The following is a 25107-nucleotide window of genomic DNA, read 5'->3' on the forward strand; positions in this document are numbered from 1 at the left end:
GCCATGTGTCATGACAGGTATGTTAGTTTTCCCTTAGTTAATAAGTAAGTAAGTAGCACGAAAGTAAGTGAGTAAGTAAGTATGTACTGTAATTAAATAAGTCAGTAGCATGTAAGCAAATAAATAAAATAGCACCTTTCATTACATAAAAAAGAAAAACAATATTTAAACAAATGGAACTTCAGCTGCTTTTTAAATGTGCTCACAAGGGCAAGGTGTAAGAGTTGCAATGTTTATGAGCTACAAACACATTCTCTTTTTGTCTTGAGCCTAAACCGAACAACAACCAGCAATCCCTCATCAGATTATTTCGGATTCCTAATATTACTGTATGGCCACAGTAGCTCTGTAATAAAGGCAAGTAATCACAAATGATTTGGAAGCCAGTGTAATGATTATTTTTATATGAACATGTAAATATCTGAGGAGATAAAGCATGGGTACTAAATGCAATTAAATGCTAAACCCTTCAGAGAGGCAACCCTCCAGGACTGATATTCTAGATGAGGGGTGTTACACCAAAGTGTCTTGGCTTTATATCCAACTGGTCCATTATATGTAAACATATATACTCAAATGATTATTGACCTATTACTGAAGCTGGACAGCAGGAGTCCAGCATACTGGTGTAGGAAACAAAATTTCCTACAGTGTCAAGGAAAAGACAAACACTGAAGACAAATATTTTGCACACCAGTCCTCCATAGATGGGTATGCTAGTAGAACGGGGTAGAAAGAGATCTTATATATCTGCAGACAGTACTGGTACGGTATAGTATGACTCGTGCTGTAGAGACAGACACCTCTGGCAACATGCAGAGTGGATCGAAAGACATGAGGAAGAGTACAATGACTATTTGATTAGGACCTGTTCTTATGGAAAACAGTCAGTGAAATATGGTGGTGATATCACCTTTCAGGATAATCATGAAAACACTACCCACCCATAGTCGAAAGGCTTTGCTTTAGGTACAGAAAGCCTTTGAAAGTGCAGTGCAGATAATAAGATCCCTCAATCTGATCCGATACCCGGCAGCCTAACTCCTACTCGAGACTCGTGGCAATTTCAGCTAGTTTGTAGGAGTACAGGAAGTTGCATGTGCATGCTATAAGTCTTAGAAACTAAAAAATGTAGATGTTTGTTGTATACTTGGCTTCCTATCTCCAAATTTTTGTTGAAAAATTGCATAAAGGGCTTAACCTGGAAAAAGCCCTGACCAAGGGTCAAGGCCCTAGTGGTTAAAGAATCAAGGCCAACAACCTCATTTGGTAGAAATCAAGGACTTTTTTGCATTCTGTCCATTTGGGTACATTATGTTTTAAGATTCACATGGTCTAAAGATTAGACAGAGACAGGCTCAAGTTAACCAAAGGAAACAAAACACAGTCATGAAGTTTTAAATCTTGTCATGTAGGGGCCATGTAAGTTTCCCTTCCCATCTTTGTCCTTTCGGTGTCCATTCACTAGTGTGACATTGAGACATTTGCCAATACTTCTGCTAGTCATCCCTGTAACAGTGCCAGCAATTAATATTAAAAAAAAAAAAATGTATCTGACATGTTTCTGATCCAAAGGCAATATTATTTGTCTCAGTATACTATAAAGTTTATACTCTGATTAAAATATCATGTCATTACAAACCAGATTAATTGAGCAATTTTCCACCTATAAACAATGCAACAAGTATGTAAACAAAAGCTAACCCTAAAAACATGCAGAATACTCTTAAGTAAAAAGTACTAACCTTGGTGATTAGGAGAGTTCCGACTGGCCGCCTGTTGGAAACTTGACCCGATTAGATTAGCTGGTCTGTGATTGGCAGTTCGGTCGACATTGTCCTGCTGAGACAAAAGCCCACAGCAATCGTTTTACAAAAAAACATTCATCTTTAAGGTTAATAATCACTACAAGGGTCTGGCTGTATTTTTAAGGTCATATAATATACATGTTCAAGGTGGGCCAATTTCCTGGACAAAGCTGCCTAGGTTGAATATGATATTGATATAACCAGTGACCTGTCATTTTATTTAAACACCACATACAGAGAAAGAAAAAATTCTATAACTAAACTATTATATTTAATGACTTTGGTTTAAATGTCAAATTCCAATTGGTTCACATATTTCTAAGATAGACTACATTGAATGAATGCGAGACAGAATAGGAGAAGGAATATGGAGAGATAAAATTTTATTTGAATGCTATCACACTGCATTAAAACATGAAAATGAAGATACTAGGAAGACACAAATAACATCTTCGGGAAAGTTCAGAACAAAAACAAGAGCCAAAGAGATTCTGCATTTTTTCAAGTGAGGATCTACTTTAATACTCACTTACTTTCCAGTCTGTATGAATGCACATAATTAGGTTTCAAACTTTTAAGATAAATTATGCTAGGTGCCACTTTTTAGCCAGGTTTTCACCAGACAAGCACAATGGTTTAATTTGTTCAGCCGTGATGATAAGTTATTGTTAAGTTTGATAATATAGTTTGCTTATAGTATGGTATGTTGTATTGGACTATTGATACAGAATATACTATATGGTGTCTTGCTCAGGAAGAGTGTGGAAGAATGCCATAAAGCCTTTGTGTAGATGGGGGAACATGCAAAATGATTCAGACACAGTACTCAATACTCAGGATCTCACCCTGGTCCTAGAGCACCTAGGGAAGATTCTTTCATTTTGGCATGGCACAAAAATTATAAAAGGCAGGCCTGTAAAGTAGCAGGTAGCACTGCCACCATTGAGATCATCAGTGCCCCATACAAGTCCTCAGCAGGGTCACAGCCAGGTTTTGGATGGGCCTTGAGACAAAATTAGGTGAGGCTAGAACCTATTTAATCTGGTAGATTTGTCTGTGCCAATGGTAGACCATAAGTAAGAACAGAATGCTTGATTGAAGTATTCCAGTCCTTTCTATAAAAGGAAAAGCAGAACATTCCAGTTTTTCATTCTTGCTCCTGGTACAAAGGCATGACAAGCAAGCAGAGAAGGATGTGATATCTCGGGCATTGCTGCTGATTGGGCCTTTCACAGCAGGAGCCAGGAACAGAATGTCCTGTGGCTCTCTTATGTTTGGAGATGGTGTTCCGCAGCGGACCGCAAAGCCTAGTGACGCTCTCTAATGTGGCCGCGAAAGCTCTCCAGAGAGAAATTTACGAAATTAGAGCAGGGCCTTGTTTGCTTCCCAATGCCAGTGTGCATAGTTTATGAGAGCTGCACACATGCGGATCCAACGTTAAGTTCTTAAAAGCCACCCAATAAAACAAGACAAAATGAATCGGAGAGAACAACAACAAAGTTGCTGCTGAGTGCTTGAAAGTGTTCCAATTCACTGAGAAAGCAGATTAGCTATAGCTTCATGAGGCCACCCAATACTACACTGTACAATGTTTTGGCTAGTCTCACACAGCTGAGAGAGCAACATAGCCTCTGGTCAGGAACACATTTCTTCAAAAGCACAAGTTTTATAAACCCATGGTATTTCCTCTGGTTCTTCTTGAAGACTTCCCAGTGTTATAAAACTGATATTTAGCATGCCTTTTATGCATCCGCATCAGCTCACTCAGCTGGAGCTAATACAAATAACAATTAAATACAGCATATTTTAGTGAATATCACTCTTTGCCACATAGATTACAGTACATAACACTGTGTTAATGTTTCTATTTAACCTTGAAGGATGTTGGCTTAGGTGATTTTGGGGAATGGTTTCTTTCGTAATCATCATCCCTCCCATTTGATAGTCCTGCACTTGTTTCACACCAGAGGTTTCAAGATGGTACCTAAGATTTTGTCATTATCTTTGTAAATGGTGTGAAGACATGCCTTTTTGATAGGATCTAATGGAAACCATGTAGGTTGTTTTGGACTGTCTCCAGTCAAAAAATCGAATCCCCATGTCCGGATGTCTGGACCAAGACAGCCAAAGCCTGCTCTAGACTGTGAAAGGCTGACCTATATGAGTATCCAAGCTTGTGTGTGTGTGTGTGAGCTGGGGGTGAAAGGGGTACCAGCAGCCCAAGGTCAAGGTACAACAAGTCAAGTGTGACTGATCCATCCTGATTTCCACCCAAAGTCACAGCAGGAGCAGCTCCTTTGGTTCTGTCTGACTGCACCCAGCTCATGCCTGAGAAGATTCTCCAGCATTCAGTACCTAACCCTGCAGGGTTCCCAGCGACACATGCCAAATCTGGAATTATTAAAAAAAGTCTCCTGCTTCTTTGGGTTGTTATATTTGAGTGCATGCCTGCCCAGCAGAGCGTTTGGATCCCTTTGACCAGAGCCATCAACAACTGACCAAGCACTGACTTACCTGCAGATCTTGGAACCCAAATACTTTTAAATTCCCAGTTCTGCAGTCCTTAAAGGGTTAAACGATGGCACAGCCCTTACTGCTTCAAGCATCTGTGCAAGTTATACTATTCCCATTGCCAAGAATTACAATGTGTTCTGTGTTACACTGTACAGAAATGGTCATTTTGTCAAGATTTCATTTCCATCTTAGATCACCGACTGATAAACAGCAATTTAAAGCAAATTTATTAATGACCCATGTAGTAAAAGCATAAATATTCAAGGTTCAAGATTCAAGAGGATTAAATATGCTTAACATTGTTCTATATTTTCTTTCCTCAGTGTTTTTGGAAAAGAAACATAACCTACTTAGGTAGCAACTAAATATTCCAGTGTAAAACCTGACCTGAGCACCAATGCTGTAATTACATAGATTCACAGGTTCACAGAAAAATTTTGCAACACTGCACTATGCACCTATAAAACATGTCTACACTGCGTTTAACACAAACAATAGGAAACCTTCTCAACAGTGGTTATAAAGCAAACAATGGAGGAGATGAAATTTAGGTGGACAAATGCGTTTTCCAAAAATATCTCTTGCCAAAACTGTTTGCCTGGCTGTTGTGGAAAAGTCCAAATGCTTGAATTCCCAATATTGACATGCTTACGTGTCAAGTCTGTTGGCCCTTAATTAATCTCTCTAACCTTATTCAAATGCCCTACAGTCCATTGTTACTCTGATATTTATCATTTTATCATTCTCGGAAACCGCTAATGGTTTTAAGAAGAATAAACAAAAACAGCTGTGGATACACTATTCAGTGTAGGCTTAAAGTTCTGGCTTTAACAAACTGTGGATTAGAAACTCATACAAAGTACATACTGACATTTCCAAATGTTTAATAAATCCATCATAAAACTGTCAAATTCTTGAATCTGATTGTTCAGGTGTTGATTCATTTTCTACAATAGCAGACAAAAAAAAAGTGTTGCTTGTGAGAAAAAATTTGATTACAGCTGCTACAAAATAAGTGATAACCAGTACATTCACTATATACTTCCTTTAATTAAAAAACAAGATATTAGATATCTGTTGACACTGAAATCAGTCACTTCACTATTCTCAAAATAGAGAGATATCGATTGATGACTTCTAAAAGCATATCCCTAGAAGGGGTATATTAAAAAATTCCACAGTGTTTTAAATGTCAGCCCTGCGGTGGACCAAAATCAGGCATATGCTCTGACTCAGCAGTCCTCTTACTCCACAGAAAGGTTAGAATTTGGCCCGGCTTAGCTTCAGACCCCAAAAGGTCAGGCTACTGTGCATTCCACAAGAGGAAAGTCTGTACTGCTAAAGTGTGTGTGTGTGTAGGGGAGTGAGAGCTCTCTCAAGATATTAAAAAGCAGCATTTTTTTTGTAACTGGCAATCGATGGCTTAAAATAGAAACCTGCAATTGCTTAACATGAAAATAGGTATTTGATTAGAGTGGAAAGTAAATTGGAGAAGTGAAGACCCATTCTGACCCCGCTGCAAATGAGCACAGCGCTGTTTTTGTCAGCCGAGCTGAAAGTGAATAGTGCTTCTATTTCGATTTTTCGGCCCAAAGTTTTCCTCAACACAACACAATAAAAAGAGCCAGATCCTGAATCTCCCAGTTCCAAGAAATACCAACAACTAGGAGCTTGACTTCCAGGAACAGGAACCGCACACTGCCAAAAGTCCACTTGATTCACTCTGAAAACATCCATAAAACCCAAGGCGAAAAATTTACGGCCCTTGGGCTGCTGATGTGTCCGGGGGAGGAGGGAGGAGGGCCTGTTACGACTTATGCAGTGTGTGGACTGAGCCAACAAGGCCATCGTGCTAATGTCAAACCCAAATTCCAAGAGCAGGTCTTCTTCAGGAGCCATCAAATGCGTCACTCTGCTAACCAATGTGGACCTGACAGCCACAAGGCTATGAAAACATTTTTAAATGAGGTTTTTGCTTGATGTTTAGCAAAGTTTCCTGTTAATACACTCAATGTGGATGCTTGCACAGTTTAAAGTAGGAATATGACTGCCTAATGTTAATAACTACCATTTAATTAAGTTTTAAAGCCTCACCAAGATTGTAAAACACGAGCGGAGATTAACGTTTTAATTATTTCTCTATAAGCTCCACATTTGAGACAGGAGTTAAGGGAGATTTGCTTTGAGTGCTAGGTCAAGCCAAAGCCCATTCTTGGACTTCAGCCCAGAGTCCCACCACTCCCGAAGTTACATAATCCTCCATAGAGGACTTATATCTTCATCTGGCTCAACATAAAAACTCCCGCAAATCAACCTTCCCTGGTTGGGTCCCTGGTTTCACTATGCCACCTCCCCACCCCTCACCCTTTACCCCCACTGAGCCAATGAAATGCCTCATTCTGCAGTTCTTCAAAGGGATATAATTGTGAGGCAACAGACCATTGGTATTAAAGCGTTCAGGCCCTTTTGCCTGTAACAGTGTCCCAAAGGGACTATGGTGGACCGGCAGCAGAAAGCCGGCCGGTTAAATGAAAGGCCTGCACCGTAGCCAGCTCTCTGCGGGGTTGATGCCGCTGATGGATATTTCCCACTGGGTTTGAACCGCTGCACGTGGATACAAACAATGGCTAAGAGGGCCCTTCAAAACAAGCTAGTTAAGCCTTTGTTTAGATGCTCTTACATCAGGTTGCGCCATGTGAATCAGATGCGCTCAGCCCAAAGGAATGCACGGCCATGCCACGGCCATTCATTTGCTTCTTGTCTTCATTCAAGCACGGACCCTAAATTTACAAGCTATGACGGGTACATTGAAAAACAAGGGACAGCTTTCTCTCTCTCTCTCTCTCTCTCTCTCTCGCTCTCTCTCTCTCTACCAGTCAGAAACTGTTTTATTTGACTCATCAGCCATTATATCCAAAAAACGCCTATATTTGACAAAGTGGGGTCCTTCAAGGATAACTACAGGGTCCATGATTTATTTACTTTCCTTTTTAAATCTTTAATTGACTTTTTATACTTAGCCTGTTTTACTGGTTGCTTGACTCAAATTACTCCAAACTTCAAAACTGAGCCGAGCATTATTATTTTCTGAGAATTTAAAGAATTGATATTTCGTAGAAAGAACTGATTTCACAAATAAACGAGTTCCTGCAAAAAGTCTGTAAATGACGTTATGTAAGAGCAGGACGCCATTTGGAGGGTTTGTTCCGTGAGCATTTTATATGAAAACCATAATTTGTGCCTCTTTACACTGAGGTTTCTTCAACATTCTACAAACGACCAACAAATTATTTTAGAACAGGAAGTAAATAGTGCCCTAAAATAGCTTTAAAGCATAATGTTTGTCATGTCAAAAAACATTCTCACTTATTGAACATTCACTAATTGTAGATTTCAGGAATATTTATTCATTTTTAACTCCACTTTTCCTGCCCTACAAACAATCTTATGGGGTGTGCATCAATCAAACTGCATGATGACTGACTGGTGTTTTTGTGATGACATCAATGATTGATTGTGTTTGAGCTAAAAATGGATGGAGCTTCCACAAGTGGTGAACATGATGGGATGCATTGATATGTTTGGACATAGGTCTAGGTCATCCTGCACTGTGTGGACACTAATTGCTAATTATACAATTCGAAGTTGCTTTAAAAAGATAAGCTAAGGTAAAGAGCACTCCTGGCCCTACCTCATTAAAATAGTTCAATAACAAAAAATAAAGCCACGTTTATTTGGAAATAAAACAGCCCAATTTTACCTGATAATTTGGATGGTGTAGGAAGTAATCCGGACATCCAGCTACTGCCATGTTAGTAAACGTTCACCTCTTGATTGTACATTCACTTCTAACAGGAGCAGAAAAAGAGCCTGGAAAAAAAAAAATACAAGAAATAATGCTGAGTTACTTCCTGAAACTTCACAAAACTTGAATAAAGCTAAACATCTTCACAAGGTACTATAGAGTTTGCTCAGCTGTCTAGAGTCTTACATGAAGTACTGAACACTTCATATAGGTTTGGTTTCTGCTTTAGAAGCGTTACAAACAATACTGAGAAGAAACTAGGCCAAGCAGTCCAATACAGAAAAATTACAGGATCACAGAAACAAAAATACCTCTTAAATACCTCAAAAGGCTTAAACTGCACCATAAATATACGTTCCCAAGTAAAAAAAAAAAACAAAACAAAAACACTGCAGCGCACAGACTTCATAAGGACACATTTAAAAGTCGGTCTGTCAAACAAGAACCCTTGATAGTATCTAAAGAGTCATTGTGTAAACTAACAATACCAAAATCATTACATTTTCATTCATTTTGCTGTTTGGTTAGATTCAGTTAACACACTTGCGAATATTTGCACAAACCAAAATGCAATTAAAAAAAAACCTTTGGTGAGGGATGTGTGGGAAGAGGCTGGGCTGAGAATGTACTCTTTGTTTCACTGGTCGGAAATACGGAGACGGGAAATGTAAACAAACATTTGGCAAGAGCACACAGAAGTCACAGAAACCAAGCAGCCAAGCACAAAAAACAGGGCTGGCGTTAAATACATGGTTAATTAAGGCTCCCAAGTGGTGCAACAGAAAAGCAGTGGCCCTGTCTCAGGAAGATCGCAAGTTTCTATCCTGGGGATGCCACGGCAATATTAACCATGCTAAATGGGTGAAAGAAATAGCAGACAATCTCTTCCCTGTCAATCGGGGGCATCTGTGAGCTTGTGCAGGGGGAAGATGGCAGATCCAAGATTCTTATGCTAACCTTAAATGAAGTCTATCTATCTTTAATGAAGTCTATCTGTAATATTTACTTGTTTTACTTCCAGCTATTGAGAATTTTGATTCAAATTCAAAGCAAACTGCAATGAGTTCCCTTTTAACCGGTCTCCATTCATTTAAACTCCTGGGTCGGCTTACAAGGTAAAATCTCAAGGCAAAACATGGAATCACAGATTTGTTACCATACTGTGAATATGGTTTGGTGATGTAAGGAATTGACCATAACTGATTCTCAAAGGTACTACATTTAGTGCAGTCTTTAGATTGATAGATGAGTCTTTAGATTCACGGAGAGTAAAAATCTATAAGCAACATGTCATCACATGTCAGTATGGTAGGGAGGGTTATGAACTAATTTCCAGTAATCCCTGGTGAGCAGTTGATTGAGTTGATAAGAACCTTCCCCTACTCCTTAAGGGTAATTATGCAAAAGACACTTCGTGACTCATGATAGGTGCTGCCTTACTGCTCCAGGTTTGGTCCTGGTTAAGACTTACAACTACTGATCTTAAGGTTTTGAGTACATATCCTAGCTGCCACTGCTAGGGCTCTGATCAAAGCCCTTAATTCTTACCTAAAGATCAGTTGTATGAGTGAGAGAAACCTAAGTTGCTCGTGATAAGGTAATTTGCCAAATGCCATAAATGTAAATTGGGGAAAAATGGAGGGGGAAATGGAGCCCCTAAATTTAAAGGACCAATCAGTTGTCCATGGGCTGCGATAGACTGGGGTTCCATCCAGGATCCACTGCAACTGTGATCAGACATTGTTACTAAAGTTATATCTAAATGTATCTGGTGGTCATACTAGTATATTCAATAACAACAAGGTATTGTACCAAATCTAGGTAGATTTTAGGTACAAGCTATAACATTGTGGGTCAAATGAGACAGTTTGGGTCACGGGTAGCCTCCCTAGATTTGCAGTGTAATAGGATGCCAGATAATGTTCAACTAGCTAGTGTTGCTAGGTTTGCGCCTTTCGCACCAAATCACGGGAATGCTGCTGATCCACTTGAAAACATGATTAAAAAACATTAAATAAATGAATTATATTTCACGCTTGTATACCAGCCACAAGAGGTCTCCTCTTGTACAGAGGTGCGGAATGTAAAAAGGGGGTGCAACATTTTACATTCACCGGTACATACCTTTGCATTAATTGCTTTTAAACTTTTCCTCACACTTGATCAGTCAACCATGGATTAACTGCCATCTTAAATCACACAGCAAGTAATGCCAATTGAATATCCAGATTTAGTACGGGCTCGTGCATTCAGGAAAATCATTCAGAGGGAACTTTCCTCCAGTGTCCCATGTTTGGTCAACAGAAGCACTGCTGGTGTTTTAAATACTGGTCATTTTTAAGAAGGTAGGTTTTGCATGAAGCAAGAAACACATCAGATCCTAAACAGACAAAAGCTGCTGTGCTTGACAGGTAAAACCTTGCCTCTGAATCCACAGAATAGCTGTGGGTGGTTTTGCGGTAAGAACTTTATGAGTACTTACACTGTACATGCTGAGCCTTAATGCCTTGCTGTGATTAACACCCGAGTTACACCAAAGACCAGGAATGTGATGAGCTCCAGCTATTTGAAGTAAATCTGTATATTAACAGCAGTGTTACTGTTAGCACTGTAAAGGTGGTTATTTTTGTTTTACTCCTTTTACACCAAATTTAATTGCTTCCAAAAAGAATTTTTATCAATTTATAGTTATTTATTGTCAAAGATCTGGGAAACAGGATAGTTACTTACTTCATAGCAGCTGTGAACAGTTGTTCCCCCACAGGCCTCTTTTTTACTCTTTTATTTTTCTACACATTCAAGTTAATAAAAAATAAAAGAGAAAAATACAAGGCAAAATCCCCAACCTTAAAAGACTCTACAAGTCTTCCATAAAGAATCCACTATTCATATATAACTGATAACATTTTCCTGTCAGAGTTGCTGTATTAAAATTAAACACCTTCTAAAGTCAGTCACAATCACATAGTGACACCTCAAGGTGTGGCAGGATATGAATTTTTCTCCCTCATGTTCAACCAAAAGATTGCAGAGTCAATAAATAATTCAGATTTTTACCTTGTTCTTTTCACACTGCCATACATATCCAAGTCACTTGTGCAGGGATTAAAGTTAAATCCTGGTCTGTTTTGGAAGAGGCTCCGTCACATAGCACATATTTTAGACTGTGCTGTTAAAGCTTTGTCGAGTTCCCTCAAAAAGCCTCTCTATAATGCAAGGCTTTTAAGGACAGAATGGAGAAAGGGGCCGTGCATGTTGAATTATCCAAAGCTTGAGTGCTTGTGAAGAAAGTCAGTGGATGAAGAGGCTATGTTCTCTATACCATAAATCACAACACTTACTGTAGTTTCACTGCAGACAGAAGGAAAAGAAAAGTAAATCCTTTAATACAGAGGAAGAAGAACAATTCCCCAAGGCGCACTAGCACGGCCAATCATTTGTGGCTTTATCTCTGAATTATTTCCTGGGAATTCTGCTCGAGAACGAGGCTGAACCTGGGAGGAATTGTGTATTCAGATTTCTGGTTCTTATAATATTAATGTGCAATAAAATAAAATAAATGAAATAAAAATAGAAAATAAAATATAATAAATAAAATGTAAAAATATAAAATAAATAAAAAAAAAAATATATAAAAAACTAAAAATTTTCCCCTCAGACTGATGTGTTACCTAAGTGTAGTTAAAAAAGTCATATTTTCAAAAAATCCATACTTTTCCACTTCACAAGATCTTACCAGATCTCTTAGAAAAACCAACCCTTGTTTACCTTTTTTTTGGTAACTGTTTCATTTTTCATGTCTTATTAAACAGTTTAATAAAAAAATAAATAAAAAAAGTACAGTGTCATTGTGGATGTTCCACAGTACTACGTTTTCTGTTAGGAGACAACGATTTCACATTTCTGGAAGGATAATCTATTGGAAAATAATGACGTCCGGGGTAGTAGTAGAACAGTAACTCTTCTTTACACCATACATCCCATAGTGTTTTATTTCTTACAAAGTACAATCAGATTATATATAATAAATTAATAAAGGTAATAAATTAGTGATTAGCTAAGAATTTATCTGGCTTTAGTTGTGATTTTGAAAAGGGGGGAAATCTTAGAAATAAGAGGGGGAAGGGGGAAGTTCTCAGAGGGAAGCATCCTCAGAAAAACCCTTGGGCACTCTCAAACCCCAAAGAGCAGCATACACAAACACACTTAGCTTCACTATAGAATGAAATTATACAGATGACTAGGAATGCACAAAAAAAAAACCCCAAAATTTGTTGATGTAATTGACAGGAGCCAACATGTAAAGCAAAACATCAGGTTTCACAAGTGAAAACATCTAGGTCAAGGGGCTTTAGAGTACAGGCAGGCAAAAAGCAATGGTCTAAAATAGGGGTATGGCTTGGAAGAGGCACAGGTCTGTGCCAGGGTGATGACACAAAATACCCAAGGGATGTTTTTGTGGGCAGAGCCAGAGCAAAAAAAAAAAGTGCTGTGTCTGCTAAGATCTCTCAATGTGTCCCACCCGAGCTCCATGCCATTCACGAGGTCATAAATTCTTTCTCCCAAATCGGGCTGTGCTTAAAAATATTTGCGTTATTCATAGACGCGGCTGTCCAGAATCAAAACAGCAACACAGGAGGCACACATGCCTGAAGTACCAAACATACTGCAGCCTTGAGAGGTTCACTACTTCTTTTTTTTTTTGTCTATTAGCTAAAACTACCTTGTAAATGTTATTTAACAGCACCAGGGTGAGATTAAAGGTTTTCAGGAAAAATAAAAATAACTTTCAGAACAAATTATGGGCAATTTTGAAAAGTAAAGAATAAAAATATTCTTTGATCATAAACATTATAAAATCCTGTGGGGCTGAATTACTGTAGTTAATTATTTCCTAATAACATCTCATATCCACATGTTTTAATCTACATAACAGCAATCTGCCCAAGATTACAACTAAAAAAAAGAAAAGTATCAGTAAACTTGATCAGTAACAGCGCAATAATAAATCAGCTGAATGTTACTGAGACTTTCCATTCTGTTGCAGGAAAAAAAAAAAGCTGAAAATGGAGACTCTTTCCATAAATTCTACAAAAAATACATCTCCCCTTCACATCTTTACAGAAATTTCTTTATGAAATAATAATGAACACCAGGTTTGAATACATTTCTAATGAAACAGTCCATCAATGTGTAAGTATTACTATACGGTAATGTAACAAAAAGATCACGCAGTCAGAATTAAAATGATGAAATAAATAACAACTAATAAATTTGTCAGCACAGAATATCAAAAAGAAAGAAAGAAAGAAAGAAAGAAAACCTATTCCATATATAATATATATATATATATATATATATTAGGGCTGTCAAAATTAACGCGTTAATGCAAATTCATTTTAACGGCACTAATTTTATTAACGTGCGATTAACGCAGCACGGATTTTTTGTTTGACCCTTGGTCTTGCCCATAGTTTGGGAAATGGGAGATGCAGCAGCAAACCGAAATTGAGGAATAAAAACGTCTTCTTTATATATAAAACGATGTCTGATGGTTCTGTCGACAAGACAAAGTCTGCATTTATTGTGGATGTGAATTAAGTTCTCACCGCAGCACGTCGAGCTCTCCTGCCCCTCACCAAAGGCAGACAACACTAGATTCTGTTCATGTTATGTTCTGTTATGTTCTTTTCTTCATGTGTTTAATAGTCATGAACAAGTTATTTGAAAAACATGTCTATGTTCTTTATGCTCTAAAATATTTAAGGTGGTTTCAGTAATAAATGTACACTTTGCATGTTTAGAAGAAGTGATCTGAAAATGTGATCATGTTCTATGTTGAGTATGGTTTCACTAATAATAACATAACATACATTTCAATATTTGTCCATGCCCATGTTGATTAGAGTATTAAAAAACTAAAAAAAAGTATTGATTTAAGGTACATTTAGAATGGATATAAATGTGCAATTAATTTGCGATTAATCACAAGTTAACTCATGACAATCATGCGATTAATCGCGATTAAATATTTTAATCGATTGACAGCCCTAATATATATACACTATATTGCCAAAAGTATTCTCTCACCTGCCTTGACTCGCATATGAACTTAAGTGACATCCCATTCCTAATCCATAGGGTTCAATATGACGTCGGTCCACCCTTTGCAGCTATAACAGCTTCAACTCTTCTGGGAAGGCTGTCCACAAGGTTTAGGAGTGTGTTTATGGGAATTTTTGACCATTCTTCCAGAAGCGCATTTGTGAGGTCACACACTGATGTTGGACGAGAAGGCCTGGCTCTCAGTCTCCGCTCTAATTCATCCCATAGGTGTTCTATCGGGTTGAGGTCAGGGCTCTGTGCAGGTCAGTCAAGTTCATCCACACCATTCTCTGTCATCCATGTCTTTATGGACCTTGCTTTGTGCACTGGTGCACAGTCATGTTGGAAGAGGAAGGGGCCAGCTCCAAACTGTTCCCATAAAGTTGGGAGCATGGAATTGTCCAAAATGTCTTGGTATGCTGAAGCATTCAGAGTTCCTTTCACTGGAACTAAGGGGCCAAGCCCAGCTCCTGAAAAACAACCCCACAACATAATCCCCCCTCCACCAAACTTTACACTTGGCACAGTGCAGTCAGACAAGTACCGTTCTCCTGACAACCGCCAAACCCAGACTTGTCCATCAGATTGCCAGATGGAGAAGCGCGATTCGTCACTCCAGAGAACGTGTCTCCACTGCTCTAGAGTCCAGTGGCGGTGTGCTTTACACCACTGCATCCGACGTTTTGCATTGCACTTGGTGATGTATGGCTTGGATGCAGCTGCTCGGCCATGGAAACCCATTCCATGAAGCTCTCTGCGCACTGTTCTTGATCTAATCTGAAGGCCACATGAAGTTTGGAGGTCTGTAGCGATTGACTCTGCAGAAAGTTGGCGACCTCTTCGCACTATGCGCCTCAGCATCCGCTGACCCCGCTCCGTCAGTTTACGTGACCTACCACTTCGTGGCTGAGTTGCTGTCGTTCCCAAACACTTCCACGTTCTTATAATACAGCTGACAGTTGACTGTGGAATATTTAGGAGCGAGGAAATTTCACGACTGGATTTGTTGCACAGGTGGCATCCTATCACAGTTCCACGCTGGAATTCACTGAGCTCCTGAGAGCGACCCATTCTTTCACAAATGTTTGTAAAAACAGTCTGCATGCCTAGGTGCTTGATTTTATACACCTGTGGCCATGGAAGTGATTGGAACACCTGATTCTGATTATTTGGATGGGTGAGCGAATACTTTTGGCAATATAGTGTATATATATATATATATATATATGTCACCATAAACTGAAACATTCATAACTCTCAAATTTTCACTTAATAACTTAGCAAAGATTCAGTTACTGAATAATGAGACAATGGGCTGAACAAATCCAGGCTTTTAAAGGGTTAAAGAAGAAAATGCGTCTCAACTCTTTGTTGAAACAGAGCTGTGTTGCTGGGGGAAACATTCTACTTTGTGTGGGAGAGCGTCTCAGATTTGATGCCTAAACAATATCATTTCCACAAAATTCAATTACGGCAGTTAAATATAGATGTGGGTGGAGAGGCAGGTTTTTTTATGTGCTCAGGATATAAAAAAAAAAGCCTTAATATTTCCATTTTAGTGGTGAATAAAATAATAAAATAAATTCCCCCTAACTTTAAACAGATTTAACTAGCGAATGCTTTCAGCTCATAGTGAAGGATCATAGTAAGCTGTGAAGGAGCAAAATAAATAAAAGCATCAGTGAAACCGCAAACTTGACGTACCTTCAGTTTCATAGATGCATTAACTCTATTAGTTTTAGTATAGTGATCATGTCTGGGTGGGAAATTGTACAGGTAGTGTTAGGTTTCTATTTTTTTCTATAAGAGCAGCTAAGATAAATGTTCCTGCTGTAATTTATACACATTTACATTTTTTAGGCCAAAAAATGGAATTTGCTCCTGTTTTCTTGTGTGTTCAGAATTGAAGGTCACGTCAGACAGAAGCTTATATGAGATGCATGGGGTGAAATCTCATCAGATTATCTTGAAAAATTGACAGCTAGAATGCCCAGGCTGTAATTGCTGCAAAAGGTGTATTTTTTGATGAAGGCAAAGCTTGAAGAAAACATTCATCGTTTTCATCAAAATCATTATTTCTGACTCTGACATGTCAGCATGTCCTGTTCTTTTGCCATATTTTTCTATCCATACTAATTTCGTGTGTGTTACCTTGGAAAACAAAATTTTTGAGCGATCCCAAACTTTTGAGCAGTAGTATAGCCTGGATACAGTACAAGCCTGATGTAAAATGAGTCAGGACTCCAGGACTTCCCCTCTGTTGGATAAATTTTAGCGGCTGAAGATCACGTCTTCAAACTTTAGATGCTTTTTATGGAAGAAACACTTCTCAGAGAGCAGAAATAGGTTTACTTTGAAGATAGAACATGAACATTGAAACTACTTTACTTTTTTGGAACTTTTCTGTGAATACATTGCCTATATATATATATATATATATATATATATATATATAAGCATCTAAAGTTTGAAGATGTGATCTTCAGCCGCTAAAATTCTGTGTAAGATTATCCAACAGAGGGGAAGTCCTGGAGTCCTGACTCATTTTACATCAGGCTTGTGGCGATAAAAGAATTCATTTGTTTATACTGACTGAAAATGTCCCATAAGTGCATTTCCATTCCGTTGGCAGGCTGGAAAAGTTTACTGCTAAAAAGGGATAACCTGGCACTGCAAGGTAGACCTTTAAATTTCTTTGGGTGGTTGGTAGTGTTTTCTGAATATAGTCCTCCTTCCAAATTTGGTGAAATGCAGAATTTGTATATGGGGAAAATCAAGTGTTCACAATGCCCTGTCAGATTTTAGTGAACCACACTGCAGTGTTCAGTTTGCTTAAAAAGGGTTAGAGATCGTTTGGACTGTGCACACATGAGACAAAATTCCAGTGAACCATTCTCCCTTGAAAAAAAAAAGCTCTCTAAATGAGTTCCTATAGCAACAGCTTATTCACAGGTAGCTGAATGGCTGACTATCTACATAATCTATAGTGAATAATAAAAAGGGCTTATTGTACAAGTATAATGGTTTTCCTTCACTAATGTTTTCCTCCTAAAGACACTTGTTCTGTATTAAAGAGTTAAATGTAAATGTCTTGCGATAGCATGGATGGTTACAAGCAGCTCACCAACCATATGCTTTTATTTATCTCAAATTGATCACGGATCAGAAAGCCACTTCCTGGTCTTTTAATGTCTATCTCCTCAGGAATGCTGGGAGCACCTTTTTTTTTTTAAACAGAAGGGATGTCAGTAGGAGAGCAGCTGAGTGGCATACACCGATTTGTAGGCCAAAGTGCAAAGAAAGCAGGAGAGAAAGAGAGAGAGAGAGAACCTCTGGAATGCTGGAATGTGGCTCACGCTGTTGTCCAGCTGTGGTGTCCAGAGCCGGAGAGGAAAAGTGCCCACAAAAGGGGCGGGACTGAGCGCCTGAAGAAACGTACATATTTACATTCACATTCCTGAATACAGCTGAGCAGTTAAGGGTCTTGCTTAAGGACCATCCTCTGGCATCAGTCCTGGGATTCACACTCGCAGCCTTAAAGTTACGGGAACGACTGACCCATGACTACACCCTTTCTTTCTTTTATGAGCAGTTCTGCATGAATGTCGATGAATCTTCTCTTCATCTCTCAGGGGTCAGGAAGAGCTGCCGCCCTTTCTCTCTCTCTCTCTCTCTCTCTCTCTCACTCAGGGCGAGACGTCTCAAATCACGCAGCACTTGCCTTGTTTTAGCTTCAGACATGCAGTCAATGCCTGGGCAACACTGAAAGCTTTCCTGAGTGACCAAATTAAATTTAGGATCTTAAGCGCATCAGTTCCAAGAAAGAATTTTAGCACTAATCTTGTAGCGTTGCAACTGGACTGCCAAGAAACTCACATAAAAATATATATATACATTTATATATAAAGAAAATAGCACTTAATGAAATAAATCCCTATGTAGATTTACCACACTCTATTTTATCATTTTATTATTCATTTATAGCCATGTTTAACTTTGTGGAATGTCCGAGAAACTAGTTCCTCTTGTCACTTGTTATGGTAGATATAAACGTATATCTAATAATACATTTTTATTAATAATTTAAGAAAATGTAGCTTGAAATGACAGTGGTGACTCCTTCCATAAATGTTAAAAAATCTTATTACCAATTATATAGTTTTCTTTGTTAAATACTACATTGTTAGTATTACATCATGTGCCTTGTCCTCCATACAAGTCCCTGAGCAGGGTGTTGCTATGGTAACAATAACCCATTAGTGCATTAATACAGTATAAACCTGTGATTTGCCTTACACCCAGAACTAATGAATGAATTTTAAATTTGTCCCTTATCCGTCCCATCTTTAGTAGTATACTGCTAACAAAACAAAAAATTCTTATTCAGACTTGTTCCAGTCAGTTGTAGTCTCAAATCTACATTTGTCAACACACGAGCTTCAGACATGGTGTCATGCCACTCATACCAGTTAGTCGTTAAATACAGGTTTTAAAAAAATCCACCCCATGCACCATTCACTATGTCCACGAGATGCCTACTGTAACTTTATTCCAGAACAAACACAAAGTGAAACACCAGCAGAATCATGTAACCTGAATATGCAACACAATCCGAAAAAAAGGCTAAAAAAAAATGAGTCTGCAGATTTATGGAAACTGGAGACAGTGTAGGCATAGATAAGCGTGAAACAGCCCATAAATTTACGAGAGGACTGCAGCTGAGCTTTCACTTTGATGTGTTCCAACACAAGACACCCTTCAAGGCTATACAAATACCCCTTGCACGAGCCTGTCAAGATCCCGATTACCAAAAGAAAAAGCAGAGTGTCGACTTACAACCATGTTGACAGGATTAGAGTTGATGTGCCATGACTGCAGTGCTCAAATCTCCTACATCAGCTATATGCGCAAAGCCTTTTTATTTTTACCTGTAGAAACCGTCTCTAGGCCAATCGCGCAAGTACACACATGTAGACCATGGCATAGAATACTCGCAGAATGATAGAAAGTGATTGTTCCCTTGATATTATCTTTAAAAACCAAAACATGTTTCGGTTCATATCAGTTTTAAGGGATAAGTGAGGAATGAAGGGAGAAAGAAAACATTTGATTAGGATCTAGTTTTGTCCTATTCACATTCAGGCTCACTAGAAAGCCAAGCCAAGAGAATGAAACTGTTTTACTAAGTCAGTGGTCTAAAATATTATTTAGTTTTATCTGCTGAAATGAAAATATGTGTTTATTTTTACTGACATCTGGTAGAGTAATGCCTGTCCATTTTGATGCAACACCAGAAGAGTGGCTCTTGTAAAAGCTATAAATAGTTTTCAAGAGTGGCCTTCAGTGATTTTTCACACATCCCCTGCATGACTAAAGCTTGCAGCCCTGTGCTTAGGAGGTTAATCCGGGCCAGGAGGGATCTACCCACAGCATAACAAGAGTGTCAAGCTTGGGTGGTGTGACAACAGCCGTTGCATCTTCACTTAAAGGGGGTAGGCTTAGGTAGCAGAAATAGCATGCTCAAAGCTAGGCTAGAGGTAGTTTTTTGGGCTCATGCTATTGTCAGTTCTAGAGCAGGTTCATAAGAAGAATCAGCAAAGATCACAAGGCTGAGCCCTTTCTGATCTATAAGCACCCTTCACTTTTGGCAGTACTGTGGAATGATATCAGCAGGATTACTCTTTATGTGACTCAATGGCTGTTCGAACCTTTGTTTTCTTTTGCAGTAATCCTGGGGGCCCAAATAGAGATACCTGCCAGACAGATACTTACTTGTCAACTAATAAAGGGGTGCACAGAAATCCCATCCCCAATCCCACTGGCTCCCACACTTGTCCAAGATAATTTCAGACAAACTAACCCTGGTTGTCAAAATATAAACAAATTAGTAACTCAAGCCATAGTGACCCTGACCAGGATAAACCACTTACTGATGATAAATGAATGGAAACCCATGAGACCTGACAAGTGATTCATCACTACAGAGAACATTTTTCCACTCCTCTAGAGACCAGCGGTGGCATGCTTTGCACCACTTCAGCCGACTCCTGGCAGGGCACATCATGATCTTAGACTTGCGTGTAACTTCTCAGCAATAGACGTACATTTTATAAAATCTTCCAAAACACAGTTCTCAAGATGATGATACTTTAAGCAGCAGTTTGGTACTCTGTAACAAGTGCTACCACAGACAGTTCGGGGTTTTTTTCTTGCTACACGCTTCAGCACTGTGAGGACGCGGTTGTTAGTTTGCACAGCCAATCAAATCATGGCTAAGCTGCTGTTGGTCCAAGAAACATCCATTTCTCTATAGCTGACTGGCGCATATCTAGCAGGATAGACAGTCTGTGGCAAAGCTGGCATCCTATGATGTGTGAAAGTCACTGAGATCTCCACAACATCCAATTCTACTGTCAGTGTATCCTGACTGCAGGATATGTGCTTGAGTTTATGCACCTGTTATCAATGGTGTGGCTGAAACACCACACCTTAATAATTAAGAAGGTGTTTACATACTTTTGGCCATAAGCAGTCCTAGTCTTGTCCTTGTTCTTATAAGTATTTTAATACTTAAATTTAAATCTATAATGCACAAGAAAAAACCTAAAGTACAGACAAAAAAAGATGTTCACAACAGTGTGAACTGTGGAGACATTATTTCTTGAAGGTGAAACAACTGAACTCACACAAAGGCTTTTGGGAGCATAGGCTGCCACTAATTACAGGATGGTTTCAGTTGGTTCTTGTAGGAAAGTGAACTAACAGGACAGGAGCTGCTGTGTGAGTGGGATGACCGTATCCTTCCAACTTTGTAATTCAGCAGGTCCCATTCATGCTTTACAGAAAGGCAACAAAAATAGGGTTGTCAAGTTAGATTTATGTCACAGACAGTGTTTGTGATGTGAAAATGGGCAAATAGACCATTTTCATGCATGCTACCAAATAAAAAAAGTATAAAAAAAAAAGTGGTTTACATCACATTCTAGCAACTGTAAATTAAATGCACAAAAAACTGTGCTACCCTAAGAAACCAATGAGGACAAGGAGGTATCTCTACTTGGCTATCAGTTACAACTCTCGATTCACAAAATCCTCGGAATGACAGACAGCCATTGTTGGGTGCTGAAGCAAGGCATAAAAAGTTCTTATTGGTAAGTACTTTTGAATACAATTCGTTATATTTTATACATTACACTTGCCAAAATCACTGAGGAATTGCTTTTCACTTTTGCAGAGGTTAATAATGAATAACATTATACAAAGATGGTGTGTGTGGAATTGATTATATGAAAATAATCAATGATGTAGTGGTTTGAATATGACCTGAAGCAAAGTGAAGTTACTGCATGCATCTACATGTGCCAGAGTGATTCATTCATGTTTAATTCATACTAGAGTCATTTAGCAGTAATTACAATATGACAAAGTTCTCCATCCAGAAGATTTGCCTGTCTGGGAAAACATCAAGTTATAGCTTTACCTCTAACTCAAGAATTTAACAGAACTAGCCACAGACTTGGACATAACTTCAGTTTGCTTAAGTGCTGGAACTGCAAATTCCAGTGCACAGCATGTATGTGAGATTTAGGGGAAGGTTGCCAGTGGGTCAGAGAAACACATACAGTTCATTCAACCAGTTTTCCTACTTGCATTATGAACCCAGTGTTCCTTATGCAGCTACACAAATCTTATTAGAGATTAAAGTGTATTTAATCAAATTCTTAATGCAACACTTGCTGTGGAACGTTGAAACCATTTAGGTTCATAAACTCCATTAAGGTCCATAAGTTTCAGGACCTAAGGTCATTGATGTCTGTCTTTAAAACTTAATGATGACATTAACCGAAAGTGTCACTGAACTGTACAGACCCAAGTTGGATCATGAAGAACTAGGATGTGGACAATTTTGACTTTGATAAAAAAAATACCAGGTATAATATCCTTACTCTCGATATCAAAACAAAACATTGGCAATAAATACAATGTGAAGCATCAACGATATAGAAAGTTGAAGAACTGAATCTTTTACCACATTGTAGCATTTTGAAAGATATTGAAACGTTCATTTAGTAAAACAATCTAAAATTCCACTTATAAGTCCTGGCATGTATTAGTCAACTGGCTAGTACTGAGTTCACTGAGCTATTAAATACAAAACATGTTATAAACACTTCCACTGCAAAACAGCCAACACAGGAAACTTGGCAAGAAATCTCACCAAGCATGGTGAGACAGGTTAGATGGCTCAAGGTTTTATTGTGAGTATAACTGAGGCATATGATTAACAACTTTTCCTGTGTAGTGAATCATAAAACTTCATGACTGCCATCAAAAATGGATTTTTACGTGAACTAATTTTGAAAAAGTTTTGGTGTATTGGTGTTCACAACAGCAATGTGAGGTCTTGTGACCTTATGAACTTATTTGGCACTGGCAAGCAATTTCAGAGCATATTAATTGTTTTGTTTTTTTTTAACTTCAAGTCAAAATGTAACACTAGTAAACCCAATTTTTGGTGTTCAGTGACCTCTGTAGTTTATTTGTTTGCGTTAGGGTTGCTTTTGTTATCAAAACTGTGACAACCCTAGGCTAATGCTAGCTGTGAAAATGTTAAACAAATGTTCTGAGCTGTAAATCCTCTTAGAAATGGCCAAACTGGCTCAAATGTAACAAAAACATTCAATACAATTCCCACCTGACTGAAAACCCTGTGGATAACCACCTCAATCTACATTAAAGCACACAGAGTGACTAGCAGGGATTTGGCAGAACACAAGTACTGTCCATGCCACTAGCTATAGCTTCACATGCCCAGTGTCTAAGAGGGTATTAAGCACTCTATAGGCTGCAGTAAATGATAGCAAACTGATGCAAGGCTGAACGGAATGTGCTTGGTTCACACATGGTAGCCCTGTAGCAAAGGCGAACCATGGAGTCATGGAGCATATGTAGAAGTAGATCCTGATCAGCGATGGCTGATAACAGTATGGAAGATCGCCAATTCTCCTCTATCAGAAGGTCAAAGTGAGGGCTTCCTTCCAGAAGAATTATCTTCAATAAAAGACAAGAGATTGAAGTGTAATGGTGATAAAATCGGAACGCTAAAGATGTTTTATTTCAGCTTTTTATGTGTCTGAGTGGAACAGATGAGCATGTCTTGAAGCTCATATTTCGGAGAAGGTGTCTGGCCATCCAAAGTGTTTTTTTTAATGATTGGCCTCAAACAGGTAAGGTCTTTTCTCAAAAGACAAGGTCTTTTGCAGATATCCGGTAACATTGGAAATGAAGAATATGAACACTGTGTCATTATCAATTATTGCAAACGTTTAAAAAATAATACTAATAAAATCTCTATTTTAAAAAAAGTCATGGAAATTGCCTCCAGAGTCTTGTCAGGTTAGCTTGTTTTAGCCAGCTGGAACATTTCTAGAACTTATCTAAAGTTCTGCTCAGAAATCCTGTCAGTTTAGCTCATGTTAGCTAGCTGAAACATTCATAAAAATGATTCCAAATTCTTCAAGAAGCCATGTCTGGCTAGCCATCTGGAATATTCCTAGAAATTATCTAAAGTTCCTCTCAGAAATCCTGTCAGGATAGCGCAAGTTAGCCTGCAGGAACATTTATGAATTCCAGTCGGAGGTCATGTTAGCTATCTGGAATATTTATAAAAATGAGCTAAACTAAAGCTCTTCTCTAATGTCCTGTCAGGGTTGGTCATTGTAAGTAGTTGGCACATTTCTGAAAATGATCAAAAAATTCCTCACAGGAATCCAGTCAGCTTAGCTCAATTTATTCAGACAGATATCATTAGCCATTAAGTCACAGAATTCCTGTCAGGGTAGCCAGCTCCCTAGCTTTAGCAGAAAAGACGGACATAAATTCAGAAGATCGACATGGATTATGAATTTGATGTGACCGTGCACACAGACATGTTAGTCAAGGTCATCTTAGCCAGCTGGGACATTTATTACTAAGATTTAAAACTCTTTGGATATCCTGGCATGATAGCCAATTTGCTAGTCTAGAGTTTAATGGGGGAAAAAAATGTGAAACTGAATTTGGCAAGAGATCTGGCCAACAAGCACTGCAAGGCAGGTTGCACAGCTAAAGGTTTTATTGAGAGTTTAACTGAGGCATATGATTAACTGCTTTTCCTGTGTTGTGACTCATGAAGCTTGGTGCTTGACATCACAAAGTGAATTTGACTGGAGTTCAAAACAAGAGACACAAACCTCTTGAATGGATGTGGCTCTAAAACATAATTTCAGAACATATTACATGAATCCATGTGTGAATAATTAGGTTACTTCTTTGTTTTATGAAAATAAGGATGTGTTCATTAAAAGGAGAAATCAATGTAATGCTAACAATCTGAAATTTGGGTGTTTAATGACCTTAATCTGTGTGTCAGGGTCACTGGTTTTGTTGGTCAAATCATTAAGCAACCTACTTAGTATTTATTAATCAGGGACATTACAGACATTGCATCTTATTTAGATCTGTTTAAATGTTTTCTTAGTGGCTGTGGAAAGTGTACATGTGTGTTCATGTGAGCAGGTTATTAGACTTAGAACAACATACAGGATAAGAGCTGTTTATTTGTTGACATTTTATTTTAGCCAAAGCTTTCTGCAGCGTCAGTTGCTGCCGTGTGCCGTGTGAACTCCTTGTGCCGAGTTTCATGTGCAAGATGTTGTATCAGGTTACTTCTGTGTTGCAGATGCTGTCATTTCTCCTCCTGATATTTTCACAGAGCACAGTTTGCAATCTGCTTTGCTTTACTTTCACTGCTTTTCATCTGTTCATTAGCATACTAGGATAAGGTCACATAGTAACATGTGGTATAGGATATGTTATAGGAATTTTTTTATGCTT

General features: G+C 38.5%; 1 protein-coding gene across 4 annotated transcripts in view; it reads right to left on the minus strand.

Annotated features, from left to right (window-relative positions):
* Positions 1 to 25107, minus strand: part of grb10b (growth factor receptor-bound protein 10b) — a 66641-nt gene that overhangs the window by 36732 nt on the left and 4802 nt on the right. For 2 of the 4 annotated variants that reach the window (XM_058383460.1, XM_058383368.1), the window contains exons 2-3: positions 8083 to 8192; positions 1746 to 1839 (exon numbers count right to left, since the gene is read on the minus strand). In XM_058383460.1, the coding sequence (XP_058239443.1) occupies positions 1746 to 1839; positions 8083 to 8133 (145 nt within the window). In that variant the 5' untranslated portion in view covers positions 8134 to 8192. Of the gene's footprint in view, positions 1 to 1745; positions 1843 to 8082; positions 8193 to 25107 lie in introns of all 4 variants that reach the window. The other 2 variants (XM_058383285.1, XM_058383192.1) reach the window with 1 other exon arrangement.

This window comes from Hemibagrus wyckioides, linkage group LG01 (assembly GCF_019097595.1).
Source record: "Hemibagrus wyckioides isolate EC202008001 linkage group LG01, SWU_Hwy_1.0, whole genome shotgun sequence".
Lineage (NCBI taxonomy): Eukaryota > Metazoa > Chordata > Actinopteri > Siluriformes > Bagridae > Hemibagrus > Hemibagrus wyckioides.